General features: G+C 38.1%; 1 protein-coding gene across 1 annotated transcript in view; it reads right to left on the bottom strand.

The window, feature by feature from the left end:
* Positions 1–18,522, bottom strand: part of SPIDR (scaffold protein involved in DNA repair) — a 481,060-nt gene that overhangs the window by 274,309 nt on the left and 188,229 nt on the right. Inside the window, exon 7 of the mRNA XM_019428877.2 lies at positions 15,668–15,768. Coding sequence (XP_019284422.2) covers positions 15,668–15,768 — 101 coding nt within the window. The remainder of the gene's footprint in view (positions 1–15,667; positions 15,769–18,522) is intronic.

The raw sequence follows: 18,522 nt of genomic DNA, 5'->3' as shown, positions 1-18,522 counted from the left end.
CAGAGAGAGACAGGGCACAGAGGATCTGAAGCAGGCTCTCTGGCTCCGTGCTGACAGCAGGGAACCTGAGGCAGGGCCCTGACCCACGAACTGCTAGACCATGAATGGAGCTCAAGTCCCCAAGTGGGAAGCTTAATGGACTGCAGCACACAGGCGCCCCTAGAGGTATTCTTTTGCGACTGTGCATCATCCATCGAAAAAACGGTAGGACTCCAAAGGCGATTAGGGGACCATCAGGGCTGCCACTCACCACAGGCCCTGGGGGGCAGGGTTGATTATTTCTCCTGGGTTTCAAAGGATGGGTCTACCTTTTTGGTTTAGGTGGGCTAAAATGCCCCCTCCTTCCCTCAGTGGTGGAGGTCTCTGCAGAAAGCCATAAGGGTGAAAGGCCCCACAGAGCCATGAGGGTGACACTGACATCTCAGCAGACCTGGAAAACAGATCACTGAACCAAAGGGAATTTTCCTTGAGCCTTATAATCTAATGGAATTTTCCTTGGTTGTTTTTGGACTTATTTGAGACTTATTACCCCTTTCGTCCTTCCTATTTCTTCCTTTTGGAATGGGAATGTCTATCCTATACCTGTCCCAGCATTGTATTTGGAAACACATTGACTTGTCTGGTTTCACAGGCTCATAGCTGTTGAGGAATCATGCCACAAGGCGAATGGTACCTAGTCTCCCACCCACCTCTGATTTAGATGATATATAGATGAGATTTTGGACACTAGACTTTAGAATTGATGCAGGAATGAGTTAAGACTTTCAGGGCTGTTGGGATGAAATGAATTCATTTGCATGTGAGAAGGGCATGAATTTTAGGAGGCTTGGGGCAGAATGCTTTGGACTGAATGTCCCCCCAAATTCATATGTGAAGCCCTAACCTTAATCTCCAGTGTAGCTATAATAAGAGATGGTGCTTCTAAGGAAGGAACTAAGGTTAATTGAGGTCATAAAGATAGGGGGGGGCTGATTCATTAGGATTAGTATCCTTATAAGAAGAGACACCAGCAATCTCTTTCTTCTTGTGCACAAAGAGGTCATGTGAGCATACAGCTAGATGCAGCTGCCTTCAAGCCAGGAAGAGAGCTTTCACTGGAACTGGATCATGTTGGTTGACAACCTAATCTCAGAATTCCAGCTCGAAAACTGTGAAAAGTCAATGTCCGTCGTTTAAGCCGCCTGGTCTGTGGCACTTTGTTATGGCAACCTGAGATGACTGAGACAGGGGCTATTATAGGTTAGCCTTTCCAAGGTGTGAAGTGTATAGGACCACTGAGTGTACATAACTGCTTCCTTCCACTCTGAGTACTCACAAAGCAAGGTGTTCCTTATTAAAAAAAACTTCCTCATTTAAACCACCTTATTTTGTAGCACTGTAGGTAGTATTTTTAGCTTGGAAAATAGGTTTAAACTGGTGTCCAAAAATCACAAATAAAATCAAAAAGTTTATTGTCAATTTAAAAGTTGAAAACAACTTTTAAAAGATCATAAGGCTAAAGAGAAAGTACAGAAATATTTAAATATCTCTTTTATAAATGAAACATCAACTGAAAAATAAGTGTGATGAGAAAAATTTTAAAAATTATAAAATAGTAAATTACTAATTGTGGACGATTAGAAAAGTGCTCCAGAGATTCAGGGGTTCATACCCACCCTCCTCTAAACAGTCCTGAAGAAGGCCCGAAGTGCATGTGCGTCTGCACAGAACAGCACACCCTCTGCATGTGGAAATACTATAAATCTGTGTGGCACAAAGAGCTGAAAATACAATCAAGGGTGCCTCTGCTGCCACGTTATTTTTGATATTTATTCCAATATCAACCTTCAACCCTCGCCCCTTCTGTTGTTACAACTCTTCATAAAAGATATTCTAATGAACAACTTCTAATTCATTAGTCAAGTCACTTTAAGTTACAGCAAAATGGGCAAAATCTATAATTAGCCAGAGCTGTGCATGTCCCAATAGGAGTACAGCAAATTCACAACTACTAAACAAAAGTAGGTATTTTAGTCATGCGTGCTATCTCTTTTCAACAACATTGTAACAAACACTAACAGGGAAGGGGGAAGGAAAGGAGAAGGGAAATCAGCTTAAGGAATAAAATGAGATGATGTCAGGAAACTGCCTCTCTTGAAAGGCAGGCAGTAAGAGACCAGGGAATTCTAATCACAGAAAAAGTGCGAGGGAAGTAAAACACTTAAAGGGACTACTTAGCGAAAAACGCCTGGAGTGCCTGTACGTGGGAACACCACACAAGACAAGGTAAAAGAGCAAAACAGAGTTTTAAAAGTAGAAAGAATGTAAGGTCTAGCAAAGTCCACTCTTATCAGTAAAGAAAGTGAGGCACAGATCACATGACTCACGTATGCTTTTGGCTCTGGCAGAGCTGGGACCAAAACCAACATCTCCCGACTAGGACCATGTTTGCACTCAGATGTCATGTGATGTGTTTAAATTCACCACTGACATCTACAACACTTCCTGAGATAGCAGGCACTCCTCAGAGTTGGTAGGTAAGGCCTGTACATCTTTGCAGCACTTTGCTCAGCTACTATTTACTTATACTTTGTGTAATTACAGTATAACAGGATACTGGAGGTAAAATTACACCCAAAGACAGAAAAGTATATTAGGCCCAGTTACCAAACATTTCATGAAGGATATAACTGACCTTTGAAGGAGGGACTCAGTGTTGTGCACATGTGTGGGGTAGCACATAAACAGAACAGTGGGAAATGAGTCTACCATTGGGTAGGCTGGGCACATGACCAAGAATACCACACAAGACAGCTTAAAGGTGGTGAACATTTATTCCAAGGACAAGTGGCAGTGAAAAGAAACCTTTTATTTTTTATTTATTTATTTATTTTTTCAATATATGAAGTTTATTGTCAAATTGGTTTCCATACAACACCCAGTGCTCATCCCAAAAGGTGCCCTCCAAAAGAAACCTTTTAAAGCAGAACAGTGAAATTATCAGATTTGCCTCTTTAGGATGATGACCCTGATAGACTGAAAATGAGGAAAGGTCAGTGGCAGGGAGACCAGAAGGAGACTGACACAATCATCCAGGCACAAGGGAATTTGAGCCCGAATAGTAGCAGATGGGATAAATGAAGAGATGTGACTTGAGAGATAGTTCTGAGGCAGAATCACCAGAATCTAGGGTTGAGATGGACTGAAAACATGCATAAGAAAGTCCAAGTGAAGACTGCTCAATTAATGGACCAGGAATGCAAGTGCTAGGGCATGCTGGGTCTATGGGACCTGCAGGATTCCTAGGTGCCGGCAGGGCCAGGGCTGGGCCAAGAAAGGCAGCAGGACACAGAGTTACCAAACCTCCAGGCAGTCCTGGGGGAGACAGCATGAAGAACTTTGATTGCCCACAAAAGGCACATAGGACAGGAAGAGGGCCAGGACAGAAGCCTAAGGAGGCTGAAGTTGCACACAAAAAAAGGGTTCAGCAAAGAACCAAGAAGGCACATGAACACGGGAAGGGGCAATCCATGAGGGAGCACTGTTCTTCTTAAGGGAAGGGTGACCAGCTGTGTGAGCACTGCAGGAAGACAGCAACTAATGGAAATGAAGCATCACAGGGATGAAAAGTGATGTGAAAGTAGGCCTCCTGACTACTCTTTTTTTTCCTTTTAATGTTTATTTATTTTGAGAGAGAGAGAGAGAGAGAGAGAGAGAGTGTGTGTGTGTGTGTGTGTGTGTGTGTGTGTGTGTGCGCGCGCGCACAAGCAGGGGAGGGGCAGAGAGAGGGAGAGAGGATCCCAACCAGGCTCCATGCTGAGCACAGCCTGGCACAGGGCCCAATCCCAGGAACTGTGAGATCATGAGCTACAATTGAGAGTCAGACACTTAACCTACTGAGCCACCCAGGTGCCCCTGCTGGTTACTCTTTTAAATCACTATCAAAGTACAAAAGCACAACTTCCAATTTTTACAACTTTACAAGGCATTTTACTAATCCAAGAACTTGTTTATTCAGTTTGCAGGCTGAAAAGGTTCTTATTTGGTCACAGAAAAATTTACAACTGCATCTGTTCAGAAAGATACATAGGACTGTGTGATAAGCCCATTGTTAGAGCACCTTCTTTAAGTAAGATTCACACCACATGGGCTGCCAAGAGCAGTGCCACCGTCCTGCCAACTTATTCCTCCTTGGCAGTCTCTACTGAAAGATGAGGAAAAGTCAAGTTTGGGCTTGTACTTTGAAACAGGCTTCTCCAGGCAATAGGATCCTAAGTGAAAAACCTATAATCCCTTTGAAAATAAAAATGAGCTGAAGAAATTTGGAAAACTAGATTGGTAGAAAGGTTAAGATGACATAAACAAGATTTCACAGCATGGATAAATGCCAGTGGGATACTGAACTAGGATACAGGGTAAAAATGACAATTGGTTCGAACAAGCCAACGAAAATGTTGCCTTGCCAATGACAATACTTTCCTAATGGTTGAAATCAGGGTTTTTAAGATGTACATAATGTTCTTCATTGACAAGGTCCCAATTTAACACTATGAATTAATTTTTATTTATTGAACCACATATGGAATTCAACAGGAAACATGTTTTACACTATATAATTCATTTAGAATGGGCTAACTGTGCAGTCTTATTTTTGGATAACTTACAACAGAAAACAGAAATAAAGATTCTTTTAAACCTCAGGCCAATGAGTAAACAATCTTAAAACAGTAAACTACTGTTTTTCTTTTCATATAAAAAGAAGTGGAGATTAAGTAAATCTACAGGGAACCCAAAAGCATCACTGAATTCTGCTGTGTCACCAAACCACATTTTATAGATTTTTTATGTATAAAAGTCACAAAAAATTATTTACTTCTATTAAATATGGTAAAAATGGATGTGGCAGAAGCAGCCAAGGTGTGACAGATACATTAGCCAGAAATCTGAATTTGGTATTAAGCATTCCTTCCTCTATTTCTCAGATACCATCATTTATTTTTAATAAAGTTATGAAATAACTTGACAACATGAAAGTTAAATATGAACTCTTTACTTCTCTGGTAACTTACACTTAAAATGATTATTGGAAATTATAGTTACTTAGGACATGAAATCACAGCTTTAACAGTGGAGAAACTAACATCATAGTTTGTTTCCTAACCTAACTCAGCAAAGAGTATTCCTGTGAATTCTTCTTGCACATCATGGCAAAGAACCATATTAAATGTGGGTAGGGATTGAAAAGAGAAGAAAAAAATAAAGCTTAAACATGTAATTGGCCTTCTGGTTTTATTGGCTAGAGGGAAGCTGGAGATAATCCAGAGACAGCTCCCTTGACCCCAAAGGAAAGGGGAAGTTAAGAAATGGAACTGCAGCAAACCCTCTCCAGCCAAACTGGACTTGACCCATACTGAGTAGGTCATAGTAGAGTTCCTTCAATTGAAACTAGGGTGGTAAATAAGGTAGATCGGAAGTTTAAGAAAAAAACTCAAAGGACTTTTTAAAGACTCTGAACTATAAAACTAACAACTCTTCAATCCATGTCGTTCTCATCTTGTAAATTTTTTTTAATGTTTACTTTTGAGAGAGAGAGAGAGAAACAGAGTTCGAGTGGGGAGGGGCAGAGAGAGAGGGAGACAGAATCCCAAGCAGGCTCCAGGCTCTGAGTTGTCAGCAAGTCGGATGCTCAACCAACTGAGCCACCCAGGCACCCTTCATCTTGTAAATCTAAATAAACATACATTGTTTTATAAACCTGTCCTATTATACCAAAAATCTCTTATGTTCCCACAGAAACAAAACATTTAAAAGGTATAAAATACTGCTCCAAATTGGACAAATTAAAGTAACAGCTCACCATAGCTCTCTTTCCTAACTTTAAAAACACAACTCTAAGACACTTAGATTAAACCACATGTATTTCCAACAATTATTTTTCATCTAAATAGAGGGCTCTTAGTTTACCAATCAATTTGCTATACTAGAAATAATCAGCCTAACATTTTCTACCGCAAGTTTCTTTAATTGTGAGAAAATATTGTATCAAAGCAATTAGATAAGACTTTTGGACACACATTATCAACAAAGGAACCTTGGCTCTTCTTCCTGCTCACACCACTATTTCCAAATAGAAGATATTGGCCCTGACATTCCTTCTTCCTCTCTTGACCACTCAAGGGTGAGTCTGAAAAATGACCTCATTTTCAGGGGTTCCCCAGCCTCAGAAGGGTCCCTTGAAAGCAATGAGAAAGAGGCAGGGGCCAGATTTCTGGCTGCCTGTTCCCAACAAGGCCAATGGGACCCCACTTCTCAAGTCATGCAGCCACCACTCCTGGGATTGGCTATAGGGACCCTGGGCGCAGTGGGTGGCCTCAGGGTCAGTGTTCTCCCAGTCTCAGCCATCCTTTGCATCAGGAGCACAGAAATGCCTATGTGAGGTTTGTGCAAGTAACAAGGAGAGCTCCAGGGGGAGTGCCTAATGGGAACTTGTGGTGGCATCAGAGATTACAAAACCAAACCTTTGAGAATGTTCACTGGTGATCATGCTCAAGGACAAAGAACAGCTTGTACTCTGCATTTTGAAAAACTGTCTCACTGGAAAAACCAGTCTCAATAAATTATTGAATTGTTCACCTCCTGACACAATGATACACATTTTAGGAGTTCATAAGTAAAATCTAAGGTGCTATTTGCTACTTCACATTTTTCTCCCTTCTTCTTTAAAAAAATTTTTTTATTGTTTATTTTTGAGAGACAGAGAGAGAGAGAGAGAGAGAGAGAGAGAGAGAGAGCGCGCGCACACACACGCACCAGCCGGGAAGGGGCAGAGAGAGAGGACACAGAACCCAAAACAGGCTCCAGGCTCTGAGCCATCATCGGCACAGAGCCCAATGTGGGGCTTGAACCCACAAACTGCAAGATCATGACCTGAGCTGGAGTCGGACACCTCGATCAAGCCACCCAGGTGTCCCCTTCCTTCTTTAATTATAAAAACAATGTATGTGATTTTGACAATTTTTTTCTTCTATAAAAGAAATATTTAAAAAGAAACCTTGTCCTGGGATGCCTGAGTGGCTCAGTCAGTTAAGTGGCAGACTCTTGATTTCTGCTCAGGTCATAATCTCACGGTTCATGAGAGGGAGCCCCCTGTTGGACTTCATGCTGACAGTGCACGGAGCCTGCTTCTGATTCTCTAACTCTCTCTCTTTCCCTCCCCCACTCATGCTTGCTCTCTCTCAAAATAAATAAACATAAAAATTTTTCTTTTTTTTTTCAATATATGAAATTTATTGTCAAATTGGTTTCCATACAACACCCAGTGCTCATCCCAAAAGGTGCCCTCCTCAATACCCATCACCCACCCTCCCCTCCCTCCCACCCCCCCATCAACCCTCAGTTTGTTCTCAGTTTTTAAGGGTCTCTTACGCTTTGGCTCTCTCCCACTCTAACCTCTTTTTTTTTTTTTTCTTCCCCTCCCCCATGGGTTCCTGTTAAGTTTCTCAGGATCCACATAAGAGTAAAACCATATGGTATCTGTCTTTCTCTGTATGGCTTATTTCACTTAGCATCACACTCTCCAGTTCCATCCACGTTGCTACAAAGGGCCATATTTCATTCTTTCTCACTGCCACATAGTACTCCATTGTGTATATAAACCACAATTTCTTTATCCATTCATCAGTTGATGGACATTTAGGCTCTTTCCATAATTTGGCTATTGTTGAGAGTGCTGCTATAAACACTGGGGTACAAGTGCTCCTATGCATCAGTACTCCTACTCTGTATTCTTAAACATTACAAGGAGCTCACTGGTTTTGTCCATCTAAGAATATCCTTAACAATTTTTAGTTTAAAAACTTAGATACCACATTGAGAAACTTCTTGTCATGCCCTTACTGAACAGAGGATGAACAGGAGAACTGGGAGACAGACTTTGCTACGCTCATGTCTCCAGAACTCAGTCATGCCATGAGCATACGCTCTCAGTGCCTGCCTGGATCTGCCTCCCAACAAACTACCTAGAACAAGATGGGCCATTATCACAGGCCACTGAGGCAGCCTGACACGAACACACAGGGCTGTGCCTGCCTCTAAATAGAAGATCCAACCGGAAGGGTTATTGTGAGGATTTAATGGGTCAATAAACACACGAAATGCTTTGGATATCACGTAATAAAAACTGGCCATGGCAAAGCAGTGTTGGAAAACTGTTTCCCTTCAAAAAGAAGAAAAATAGAATGGTTCCTGAAAAGAAATCTAGGAAATATGTTTCTTCTGACTCTGTGATCTTCCATTCCCTATTCCACAGACACCTTTTAAAATACATATTTCGAAGGCATCACACTGGAAGGTGAGATGGGGGCGGTGGTGATGGGCAAAGTAGAGGAGATTAAGGAGTACAAACTTCCAGTTATAACGTAAATAATTCATGGAAATAAAAAGTACAGCATAGGGAATACAGTTAGTACAGTCAACAATAAATACAAGGTAATAACGTTGTATGGTTACTACACTTATGGTGAGCACTGAGTAATGTACAGAACTGCTGAATCAGTATGTTGTACACCTGAAACTAATACAACATATGTTAATTACACTTCAATAAATTTTAAGAAAATCCAATCACAGACTCCAGGAGCTGAGTGATCAGGCCCCTGCACCGCCTCTTCTCTGCCTGTCATCTCACGTGCCCATCTGCACTAGCCTTCGTGTGCAGCACACATGTTTGTCTCTGTTCTCTAAGCAGCTAGCTAGGTCAATCCGGCCTTAGTGATCACAAAAAAACAGCCAAGGAAATAGACACACATTTAAAATTTATTCAAGTTTGAAGAATCTTGAACTATGTCTTTTATACTGAAATGTACTTGGAGGAACAAACAGGGAAAACAAAACTGATTATTAAACGGTATAAGTGGTGGTTATAAAATAGCCCAGAAAAGTAAGCTATACAAGAGGGAAGAAAAGAAAAAATTAAAATCCACAAAGCAAAGGTGTTAAAATTTTTTTTATTATTTTAGAAATATTCACTGGAATATTTGAAATATGCACTGTCTTATAAAACTAGACATGCCCTTACTATAACACCTGGCAATTGCTCCCTTGATCATTTGTAGCAGAAAAATAAAGGCCTATGTTCACTCAAAAACTTGTACACTGACATTCATAGCACCTTTATTTGTAATAGCCCAAATTTGGAAATGATCAAAATGTCCCTTAGTAGGTGCACAGTTAAACAACTGGTATATCCACATCATAGAAAATTACTAATAAAAGGAAGTTAACTATTGATATATACACAATCAAATCTTGAGGGAATTATGCCGAGTGAAAACAGCCAATCCTGAAAGGTTACACACCATATTATCCCATTTAAAAAATTTTTTTTAATTTTTGAGAGAGAGAGAGAGAACACACCAGAGCGTGATCAGGGGAGGGGCAGAGAGAGAGGGAGACACAGAATCTGAAGCAGGCTCCAGGCTCTGAGCTGTCAGCACAGAGCCCGACATGGGGCTCGAACCCACAAACTGTGAGATCATGACCTGAAGTCAGACGCTTAACCAACTGAGGCCCCCAGGCGCCCCCCCCATATTATTCCATTTATATAACAGTTTTGAAATGACAAAACTATGGAAATGGTAAGATTCATGGTTTTAAGGTATTAGAGAGAAGGGTGGGAAAGAGATGGCTGTGGGTAGCATGAAGGGATTCTTGTGGTGATGGATGCTTCTGTATACTGACTATAGTGGTGGGCATGTGAATCTATACATGATAAAATTACATAAACAAAATATATACACAAACTGACAAGTACATGTAAAACTGGTAAACTTTGAATAAGGTCAGTGAATTGTATCCTGGACAGTATTTGGGTTGTGCTGTCATAGTACAGTTAGGAAAGATGTCATCATTGGGGGAAAGCAGGCAAAGGACACAGAGAATCATTCTGTATTATTTCTTTTAAATGTATGAGTTACATGTCAATCTACAACTATCTCCTAATAAAATGTTTTGCTCTTTTTTTTAAAGGCAGACAGATACGTTGGAGACATTCACTCAAACATTTCAAATCAATAAGCAAGTTCACACCCCTCCTTGTTATGGATTAATTGGATGATACTCCTCAAATGGAACAAATGTAAGAAGGCCACAAGCTAAATAATTACAAACTACATATTAATTTCATAAACCATTATTTCTCATATCTGAAGGAAATAAAGACTAAGAGAGATGCTACACTTAATTTCTAAACCAAAAATTAAGACCTGATTCATAAAATTCCTAGGTTTCTCAGTAAACCCATCAGAAGAAGGGAAAGCCACGCCCAATGTATTCAGTCAAAATTAACCTAAGATGAACAAGCCACTTCTGTGTGTAAGAAATAAAATGGAACTGTGACTTCAGTACCTTGTTAACCCAAAGGTACATGTAAACCCCAAGGAAGAGAAGGAGAAGCTGATTTTGGTTGCTTCTGAACTACCAGTCTGGTATGAAAATGACCTCAGAATAATTCAGTGTCTGTTTATTTTCACCACCTATTGAGTGCTGACTCTGTCTCACAGCTGTTTGTGCTTACATGCAGAATCAGATTTATTGTCAGCACAAGCTCATTAGGTGACGTACTATTACATTCACTTATGATCGGGAAATTAAAAGGCTCAGAGAGATTAATAATATAGATATTTTAATAAATCCATCACTGAATCTCAGCTGTTTACTAAATTTTTTTTTCTTGGGATTTGGGGGTAGTGGGAGCTATTTCCATTTAATATTTTTAAGTTTTTCTTTTACTTACCCAGTTACTATAAATATATAGAAATAAGAAAATATAATTTTGTATACTGAAAGAAAAAATTTCTTCTGCCAGGCCACAAAGCACAGTGAAATATTCTTCCTAATACAATAGAAGTTATATCAAAAAGAATGAGAAAAATAGTACAATGTATTACAAGACACCAAGCAGAGGATCTAAGAGATCTCAAAAGTAAGAAATTCAACTAAGAGAAAGAACAAAAAATAAAATCTAAATCTAAAGATGTTCAGACTTTAAGACAAAAATCTATTGGAGATGGGCCATTCATATATGAAATTAATGGATTAGTTTTTAGCTCTTTGTTTTTGTTTTCTTTTGCTTTTGTCTTTTATTTGTGGTATAATTTATATAACCTCTATCCCCAAATTCAAAGAGGAAATTATGGAGCACCTGGGTGGCTCAGTCGGTTAAACCTTTGACTCCTGATTTCGGCTCAGGTCATGATCTCATGGTTTGTGAGATAGAGACCTGCTTTGGGCTCTGTGCTGATAGCACAGGGCCTGCTTTGGATTCTCTCTTCCCCTCCCCCACTACCTCTCTCTCAAAATAAATAAACAGTAAAAAAAATAAAAATAAAAAAAAATAAAAGAAGGCAAATCATAAGGAACATTCCAAATAAGGAATGAACCAAATAAAAGGTCATATTTATTTATGAACCAAATAAAAGGTCATATTCCCTCTCTTCATTCCAGGCACCCAGTCACACTTATTTGACCTGGTATTTTTCTATTTCAACCTCTAGAAGATACTTTCTATTCTGTGCTTAACAATTTGTGGTCAATTCACTATGAGAAGGTAGGACAACAATGTAGAGTGATTTCTATCATATGTTAACATGAATAATTAAGAAGACAATCTGCCATCTCCCTATCAAAATAATAAGATTTGAGGGCATCCTACAAAAGATTCATTATTTAGATAACCTTCAAACTTACGTCCTATGCTTAGTGTCGTCTCAAGAATGCAACACGGAACTAACTACATGTTGAAAGACTACCTTTTCCCAAACAAAAATGACATTTGTATGAATATTTCTAATTTTGCTGGTTCCTTAATCACTTGCCTTCTTAATCCTAACTTTCTCCAGCCCAAGCACATAATCTAATGAAGGCCCACATGGATTAGTGATTAAGAACATGGACAACAGAGATAACATCAAACCTGGGCTTCCGCATCTATACCATATATTCAATCTACAAATTTTTCATCTAGAAAATAAGAAAAGCAAACTGAATCTTAGAGCATTATTTTGCATACTAAATGGTTTAATATGTAGTAAGCCTCAGCATTGTACCTGCCATACAGTAAACCTCCAAATGTGATACAACAGTGATAAGGACAAAGTCAAAGGAGAAAAAAAGACAGACAGAAGCTATTTTCCCCCAATAGTTTCTTAGGAATTTATGGTTCAAATTAAAGTTTGTCCAAGTCTTCCTCTCACCTTGAGCATATTTACAATATTTCAAGACTGTAAAGTCAACAAAAATTCAAAATAGATACCTTATTTGACACATAAAATTCAACCTGGGGTGTTTGTTTATTCCTCAATTGTAATATCAAGAGCAAATTGGTAGAGGGTCTCCTGGGTGGATCAGTCAGTTAAGCATCTGACTTCAGCTCAGGTCATGATCTCATGGTTCCTGAATTCAAGCCTTGCGTCAGGCTCTGTGCTGACAGCTCAGAGCCTGGAGCCTGCTTCAGATTCTGTGACTCCCTCTCTCTCTGCCCCTACCCTGCTTGCACTCAGTCTCTTTCCCTCTCTCTTTCTCTCTCTCTCTCTCAAAATAAATAAACATTAAAAAAAGAGAGCAAATTGGTAGAGAAGTGAAAAAAATTATTTTCATGAGGCAGGATGTGGTACCATGGAAAGAGCATGACTCTGGCAGTCAGGTGGCTATGGTTTTAGCCCTGTTTCTTCCTTTAATTGAATAATCAGAGCAAGTCACTTCCCTCTTCTAGGCAACATACTGTCTCCATCCCCCAAAGAGGAGCTGAGACTGGAAGATCTCTAAGAACCCTCAAGAATTACCATTCTACTTTTTCATGAGGAAAAAGAAAATAGGATGTGGCATGAACACTAACGTAGCATATAGGTGGTACTTTCAATGTTTTGTTTTCTTAAAAGATTATTTTTTAATGTTTATTTATTCTCGAAAGAGAGAAAGTGTGAGCGGGAGAGAGGCAGAGAGACACAGAATCCGAAGCAGGCTCCAGGCTCCAAGCTGTCAGCACAGAGCCCGAAGTGGGGCTCAAACTCACGAAGCATGAGATCATGACCTGGCCCGAAGTCAGACGCTCAACCGACTGAGCCACCCAGGGGCCCCACAATGTTCTGGCTTTTTAAGTGTGCAGTGGCCAGACTCCAAGGAAAAGCTAGGTATTCCAGTCACTCTGTTTGCTATCCTCCTGTCCTCCATTCTTCCTGTCCTGTCTTTTCCATCCTGTGGCTCATGACCTCATCCCAACCTCTCAATACAAAGTTGGCCTATATCACTAAAATAAAAGTTGCTTCATTGAAATTGACCAAGTCAAATATTTTTTTTTTTAATTTTTTTTTTAACGTTTATTCATTTTTGAGAGACAGAGAGACAGAGTATGAGCAGGGAAGGGGCAGAGAGAGAGGGAGACACAGAATCTGAAGCAGGCTCCAGGCTCTGAGCTGTCAGCACAGAGCCCAATGCGGGGCTCGAGCTCACAAACTGTGAGATCATGGCCTGAGCCAAAGTCGGACGCTCAACCGACTGAGCCACCCAGGTGCCCCAACCAAGTCAAATATTTATATCAAGTCAGAAAGAAATCCAAGCTTACCATTCTCTTATATAATTACTTCAAAAGAATGGAGGCAAAAGCAGAATAGGAAAGAAGGGTAAGTTTGAGAATTTAGGTGGCATGGCCATATTTTTCTGGTTGAAGCAGAACAAAAGAAATTTACAATGCATAAAACCCCAAATTAAATTCAAAATGATGAGTGACACAAAGTTAAACAGAAACTAGTTAGAGGTGGAAGTGGATAGATTATAGGAGAAAATGATCACTCCAAATCAAGGACATTCACATTTGAGAGGTTACGTACGTACAGGTAAATATTTATAAATAGAATATGAAAGATTACTGAAAGGTTAAAATGAAAAAATATATTCTAAAATCACAAAGCATACTTATTTTTATTAAATAAGTCTTGAAAAAGATCACAAGTTAATTACAGGGCTATTTATTATACTCCACCTCAATAGTGATTAGTTCAAGGAGGGGTACATGTCTCTGCAGATCAATGAAAATCATTGGTAAAATATTAGAAAAGAAAGCATTCTTTTTATCAGACATGAAGCTGTGAATTACCATGTGGAAAAGACCCACCAATCTTTTCAAACCAATATGCCTGAAGTGAAATTTTCTCCCTGTGGCTTTCAGGTATAAGTACTATTAAATTCTTTTTGTGCTTATGCCAGAGTATTTATTACTGACTTCCCTGAGTAATAAAACTCATTGTCAATCTTTATGTATACCTGGTTTTCTGACTAATCAAATGAGTTGTGAAGATGATTATTTAATATAATCTTTTATATATAAAAAAGATAAGATACAAAGTAATAAATGTAACAATGGGCTGATTCATAGCATCCTGTAATAAAAAAAAGTATCCTTGGGTCATATGTATCAGGTCATCCTGATAACATATGTCATATTATAATACTCTCTAATACAAGAATGTGAGAGAAGGCAGTTGCTAGAAGATAGCTGGGAAGAATTTTACTTCATTTTATTTTTTAAGATTTTTAAATTTTAAGTAATCTCTATACCCAACACAGTGCTCGAACTCACGTGTCCGAGATCAAGAGTCAAATGCTCCACTGACTGAGCTAGCCAGGTGCCAGCTGGGAGGGATTTTAAAGATAATGAATGAGATCAAAATTAAAAAGTCTTCCAGAGAAAAGTGCAACAGTTGACAACATACTGGTTGAGTATTTTATCTAACACTGCTGTTCTATTTTGCATGCTAACATGTGCCAAAATAAACTGTGAGCCTATTGAGATGCATATTCCAAGGAACCCCCTGGAGAGAAAACTAATAGATGACCATTCCCACCTACCTCTTCCCCCACTCCTAATGGAAAGACCACTCAAGAAGAAACCATGAAAAAAAAACACAGTCTCACAGAAGAGGGAGCTTTTCCAGGTATATGAAATATTCTTAACATCAAACAATTTGTTAAAAAACAAGTTTTCAGTCACTTGCTTGTAGTAGCAACTTTCAAACTACATCTTGCAATTTATTAGAAGGGACCTATATCAATTTAGTGAGATTAGGATTATGGATAAAATAAAAGACAATGCAGAGTATATCACACATATTAAGGTTAGTGTTGTTTAAAAAACGTTTCAGGGGTATGTGCATGCATGTAAATCATATGTGCACTGGGAGATTATATAAGGTGTATTTCTTTTTTTTTTATTTCTTTTTTATTTTTCAATATATGAAGTTTATTGTCAAATTGGTTTCCATACAACACCCAGTGCTCATCCCAAAAGGTGCCCTCCTCAATGCATAAGGTGTATTTTTTACTAGGGATCACAGTCACAGAAGTCTGAAAGCTATGGGCAAAAAGCTAAGAGCAAAAGAAAAGCCTAACACAGAGCTCTCCAAATCAGATCAAGAGTATGTCTTCTATTGAACTGTGAGAAGCTCTATAGGGAGGGATAAGTAGACCTTGTAAGAATGGACTCATCTTTCAGAACAATTTTTGAGACCCATAGGACACCTGGAGAAAAAGAAAACGTCATGAAAACAGTAATGATTAAATTAATATATCTTAACAAAAAATAATTTTGACTAGCATCTTCTTTATCCACAGTCTCAGATGTCAGTGCAGACCTTACCTGAAAGTGTCTTTTGGTAAGAAACACATTGATGTCTCCATAAAGAAATGGCAGATCTCTCTCGATTTTGCAGTCCATTTAGTCTTTCTGCTAGCCCGCCTCTGTTTAATGAATTACAATGTATTAAGTTAGTTAAAAGAAAAGCTTCAGAATAGTTGGAACTCTCTATTTTATACCCTCCAGCCAGAAACAAATAGAACATGCGAATTCTAACTTATTTGGCATCATGTTATCTTCCTAGAGGCCGAATCCTCCTAGATCAATATTCTTTAAGATTTCTTGAAGCTCAGTTTCCTGATTCTTAGAAATACAGGTTACTCTCATGTCAATTTGACTTTCTTCCTATTCTTTCCTAATTTACGTATTCCATGAATATATACTGATCACTTGTTTCCTGCTCTACCTAGCAAAGTGCTAGATGCCAGGAATCAAAAGAAGGCAATGAACCATGCCACAGGGGAGCCTCGCAATCTACTCAGCAGACAGGGACAAAACATATAAATTAAAGCATGGTCAGAATTGTAGTCAAGAATAAAACCTGCAAACTGTTGATAGGCAGAACACTCAAATAAGAGAATTTAGGTATGGGATCATTATTGGGACCACAGAGACAACTGACTATTAACCACAAGCACACCACAAGGGTACCAACATTATAAAAAAATTTTAAAAAAACCCAAAACCTTCCATGTATGGCAGGAAGATGATTAAAATGGACATACTTCACAAAAACCTTTACCTATCAATGAATAATATATACAACTGTATTATTACATATTATTACACTAATACATTAGTTATATTATTACACTAATATTCATGTATTATATATAACATACATTATACATGTTACAATGATAAATTATTATATAATTACATTGTTATATATCCTTATATAATAAACATAATGTAAGTATGTTGCATATTAACATAATATAATGCTAATATTATGCTAATATATTATTAAATCGTATATAATATGTATATTCATTGATATTTATATTATAAACATACATATTATATATATTTTTTTGATTCAGTAAACTACCTAGGGTCAGAGAAGTCAGCAGCTCCTAAAACATCTGTGCTGTCAAGAAAAATCAGGATCAGCTGTTAATCACCATTATGATTATATTATACATAATTTATCAATATATTATTTCATATAATTACGTACCAGCTCACTGATCATTTCATTACATTATCTCATTTTATTCTAATAATATACCTTTATTAAGAACAGATATCAATAACTACCTCACAGATGATAAAATCAGAGCTTAGAAAGAGGAAATTCTCCAATATTATGTAACTAGCCAGATGAGGATATAGTTGTTGAAACCAGAAAAGACTTAGCATAGTGCCTGGCATTTAAACCCTCAAGAAACACGAGTCATTGGTATTATGATTTTGTCATGATTTTTACTTGTACCCTACAAGCTCTTTCTACTGAGATGACTGAAATATCTCATTTTCATACATATTATGTATATTATCATTGTTTTTGTATAGACACTTGTTTTCCTATAGGCACTATTGTTTCTGAATGTGTGGGACATTTAACAATTTTTTAAAATTCTCATAATCACAAATATGCCAAAGAACCTCAACTTTACACACATGTCTACCTCTGCTTAATATATGTGTAAGCTCTTCTTCATATCATTCTCTTTACAGAAAGTAGCTCATTATACTCCTTCTCTAAACACTATAAAAGCAGGTACTATTGTCATCCTCATCTTTACACATGATAAAGTGAGGGAGGCAGTGAGAAATCAAACACCTGTGAAAGGTGACACATGTGATAAGTGGCATACCTGGAGGCATACCTTAGCAGTCTGTCTCCAGAGTTCCTAAACTCAGCGTCAATGATATACTTACTGCCTCTTAAAAACAAACTCCTAATAAACACAAGAAAAAAAGCAAAACACTATTCTTTGTACAATGATCTAGACAGTTACTTGTCAAATGTTGGTTTTCAATCCTAGGACTATCAAAAAAAGAAAAAAAAGACAAAATGCAATCTGAAAGCAGTATACGGTTAAGGCCACATCCCCAAGTAAACTGTATAACCTCCCAAGTAAACTGTAGGAATTATAAGATGAAAAGGAAGAGTAAAAATAAATGTGGAACAGTTCTCTGCATGTAGAAGTATCTGGAGCCATAAGATAGAATCAGCATTTGAGCTTGTTTTTAGTCATTCGGAGATGTAGTAGTGCTTCACAGAGCATCTCTGCTCCATCTGCCTAGAGAAATTATCATCAGATGGACCAAAGCCTAGAAATGGAAGCACCATGACCTCTGACCAACAATCATAATTCAGTGAAAACCTATCTCACATTATTTAAAAAAAAAAAAAAAGTCATGCAGGAGGTTCAAGAAGGCCCTGCTTGTATACAAACATGTTCTGTTTTCTGTGTTTACTTTTTCTTTTTTTTTTGTTAACAGTTCCATTGAAGTCTAATTGACAAATAAAACAAATATTTAAAGTGTACATTGTGGTGATTTGATATATGTATACATTGTGAAAGGATTCCTCCCATCTGGTTAATTGACAAATCCATTGCCATATATATTTAACTTTTGTGTGTATGAGAACATTGAAGCTCCAGCCTCTTAGCAAATTTCAACTACAAAATACAATGTTATCAACAGTCATCATTGTGTTTTCCTTTATTTTCTTTTTACACTAATACCAGATTTTTATTGTTCTTCAAACAAACTGAAAACTACTACAGCTTATCAAAGTTCAAAGGTAGTAGCTATTACTGTATTTTACTTTAAATCTTCAGAACTTATTCATCTTATACCTGGTACCATTTTACCAAATTCTCCACAACTGGCACAGGCAACCA

The sequence above is a fragment of the Panthera pardus genome, unplaced genomic scaffold (assembly GCF_024362965.1).
Source record: "Panthera pardus isolate Hobbes unplaced genomic scaffold, ASM2436296v1 HiC_scaffold_7, whole genome shotgun sequence".
In the NCBI taxonomy this organism is placed as follows: domain Eukaryota; kingdom Metazoa; phylum Chordata; class Mammalia; order Carnivora; family Felidae; genus Panthera; species Panthera pardus.
The sequence above is the reverse complement of the archived record's forward strand: the minus strand, read 5'-3'. Positions and strand labels throughout refer to the sequence as shown.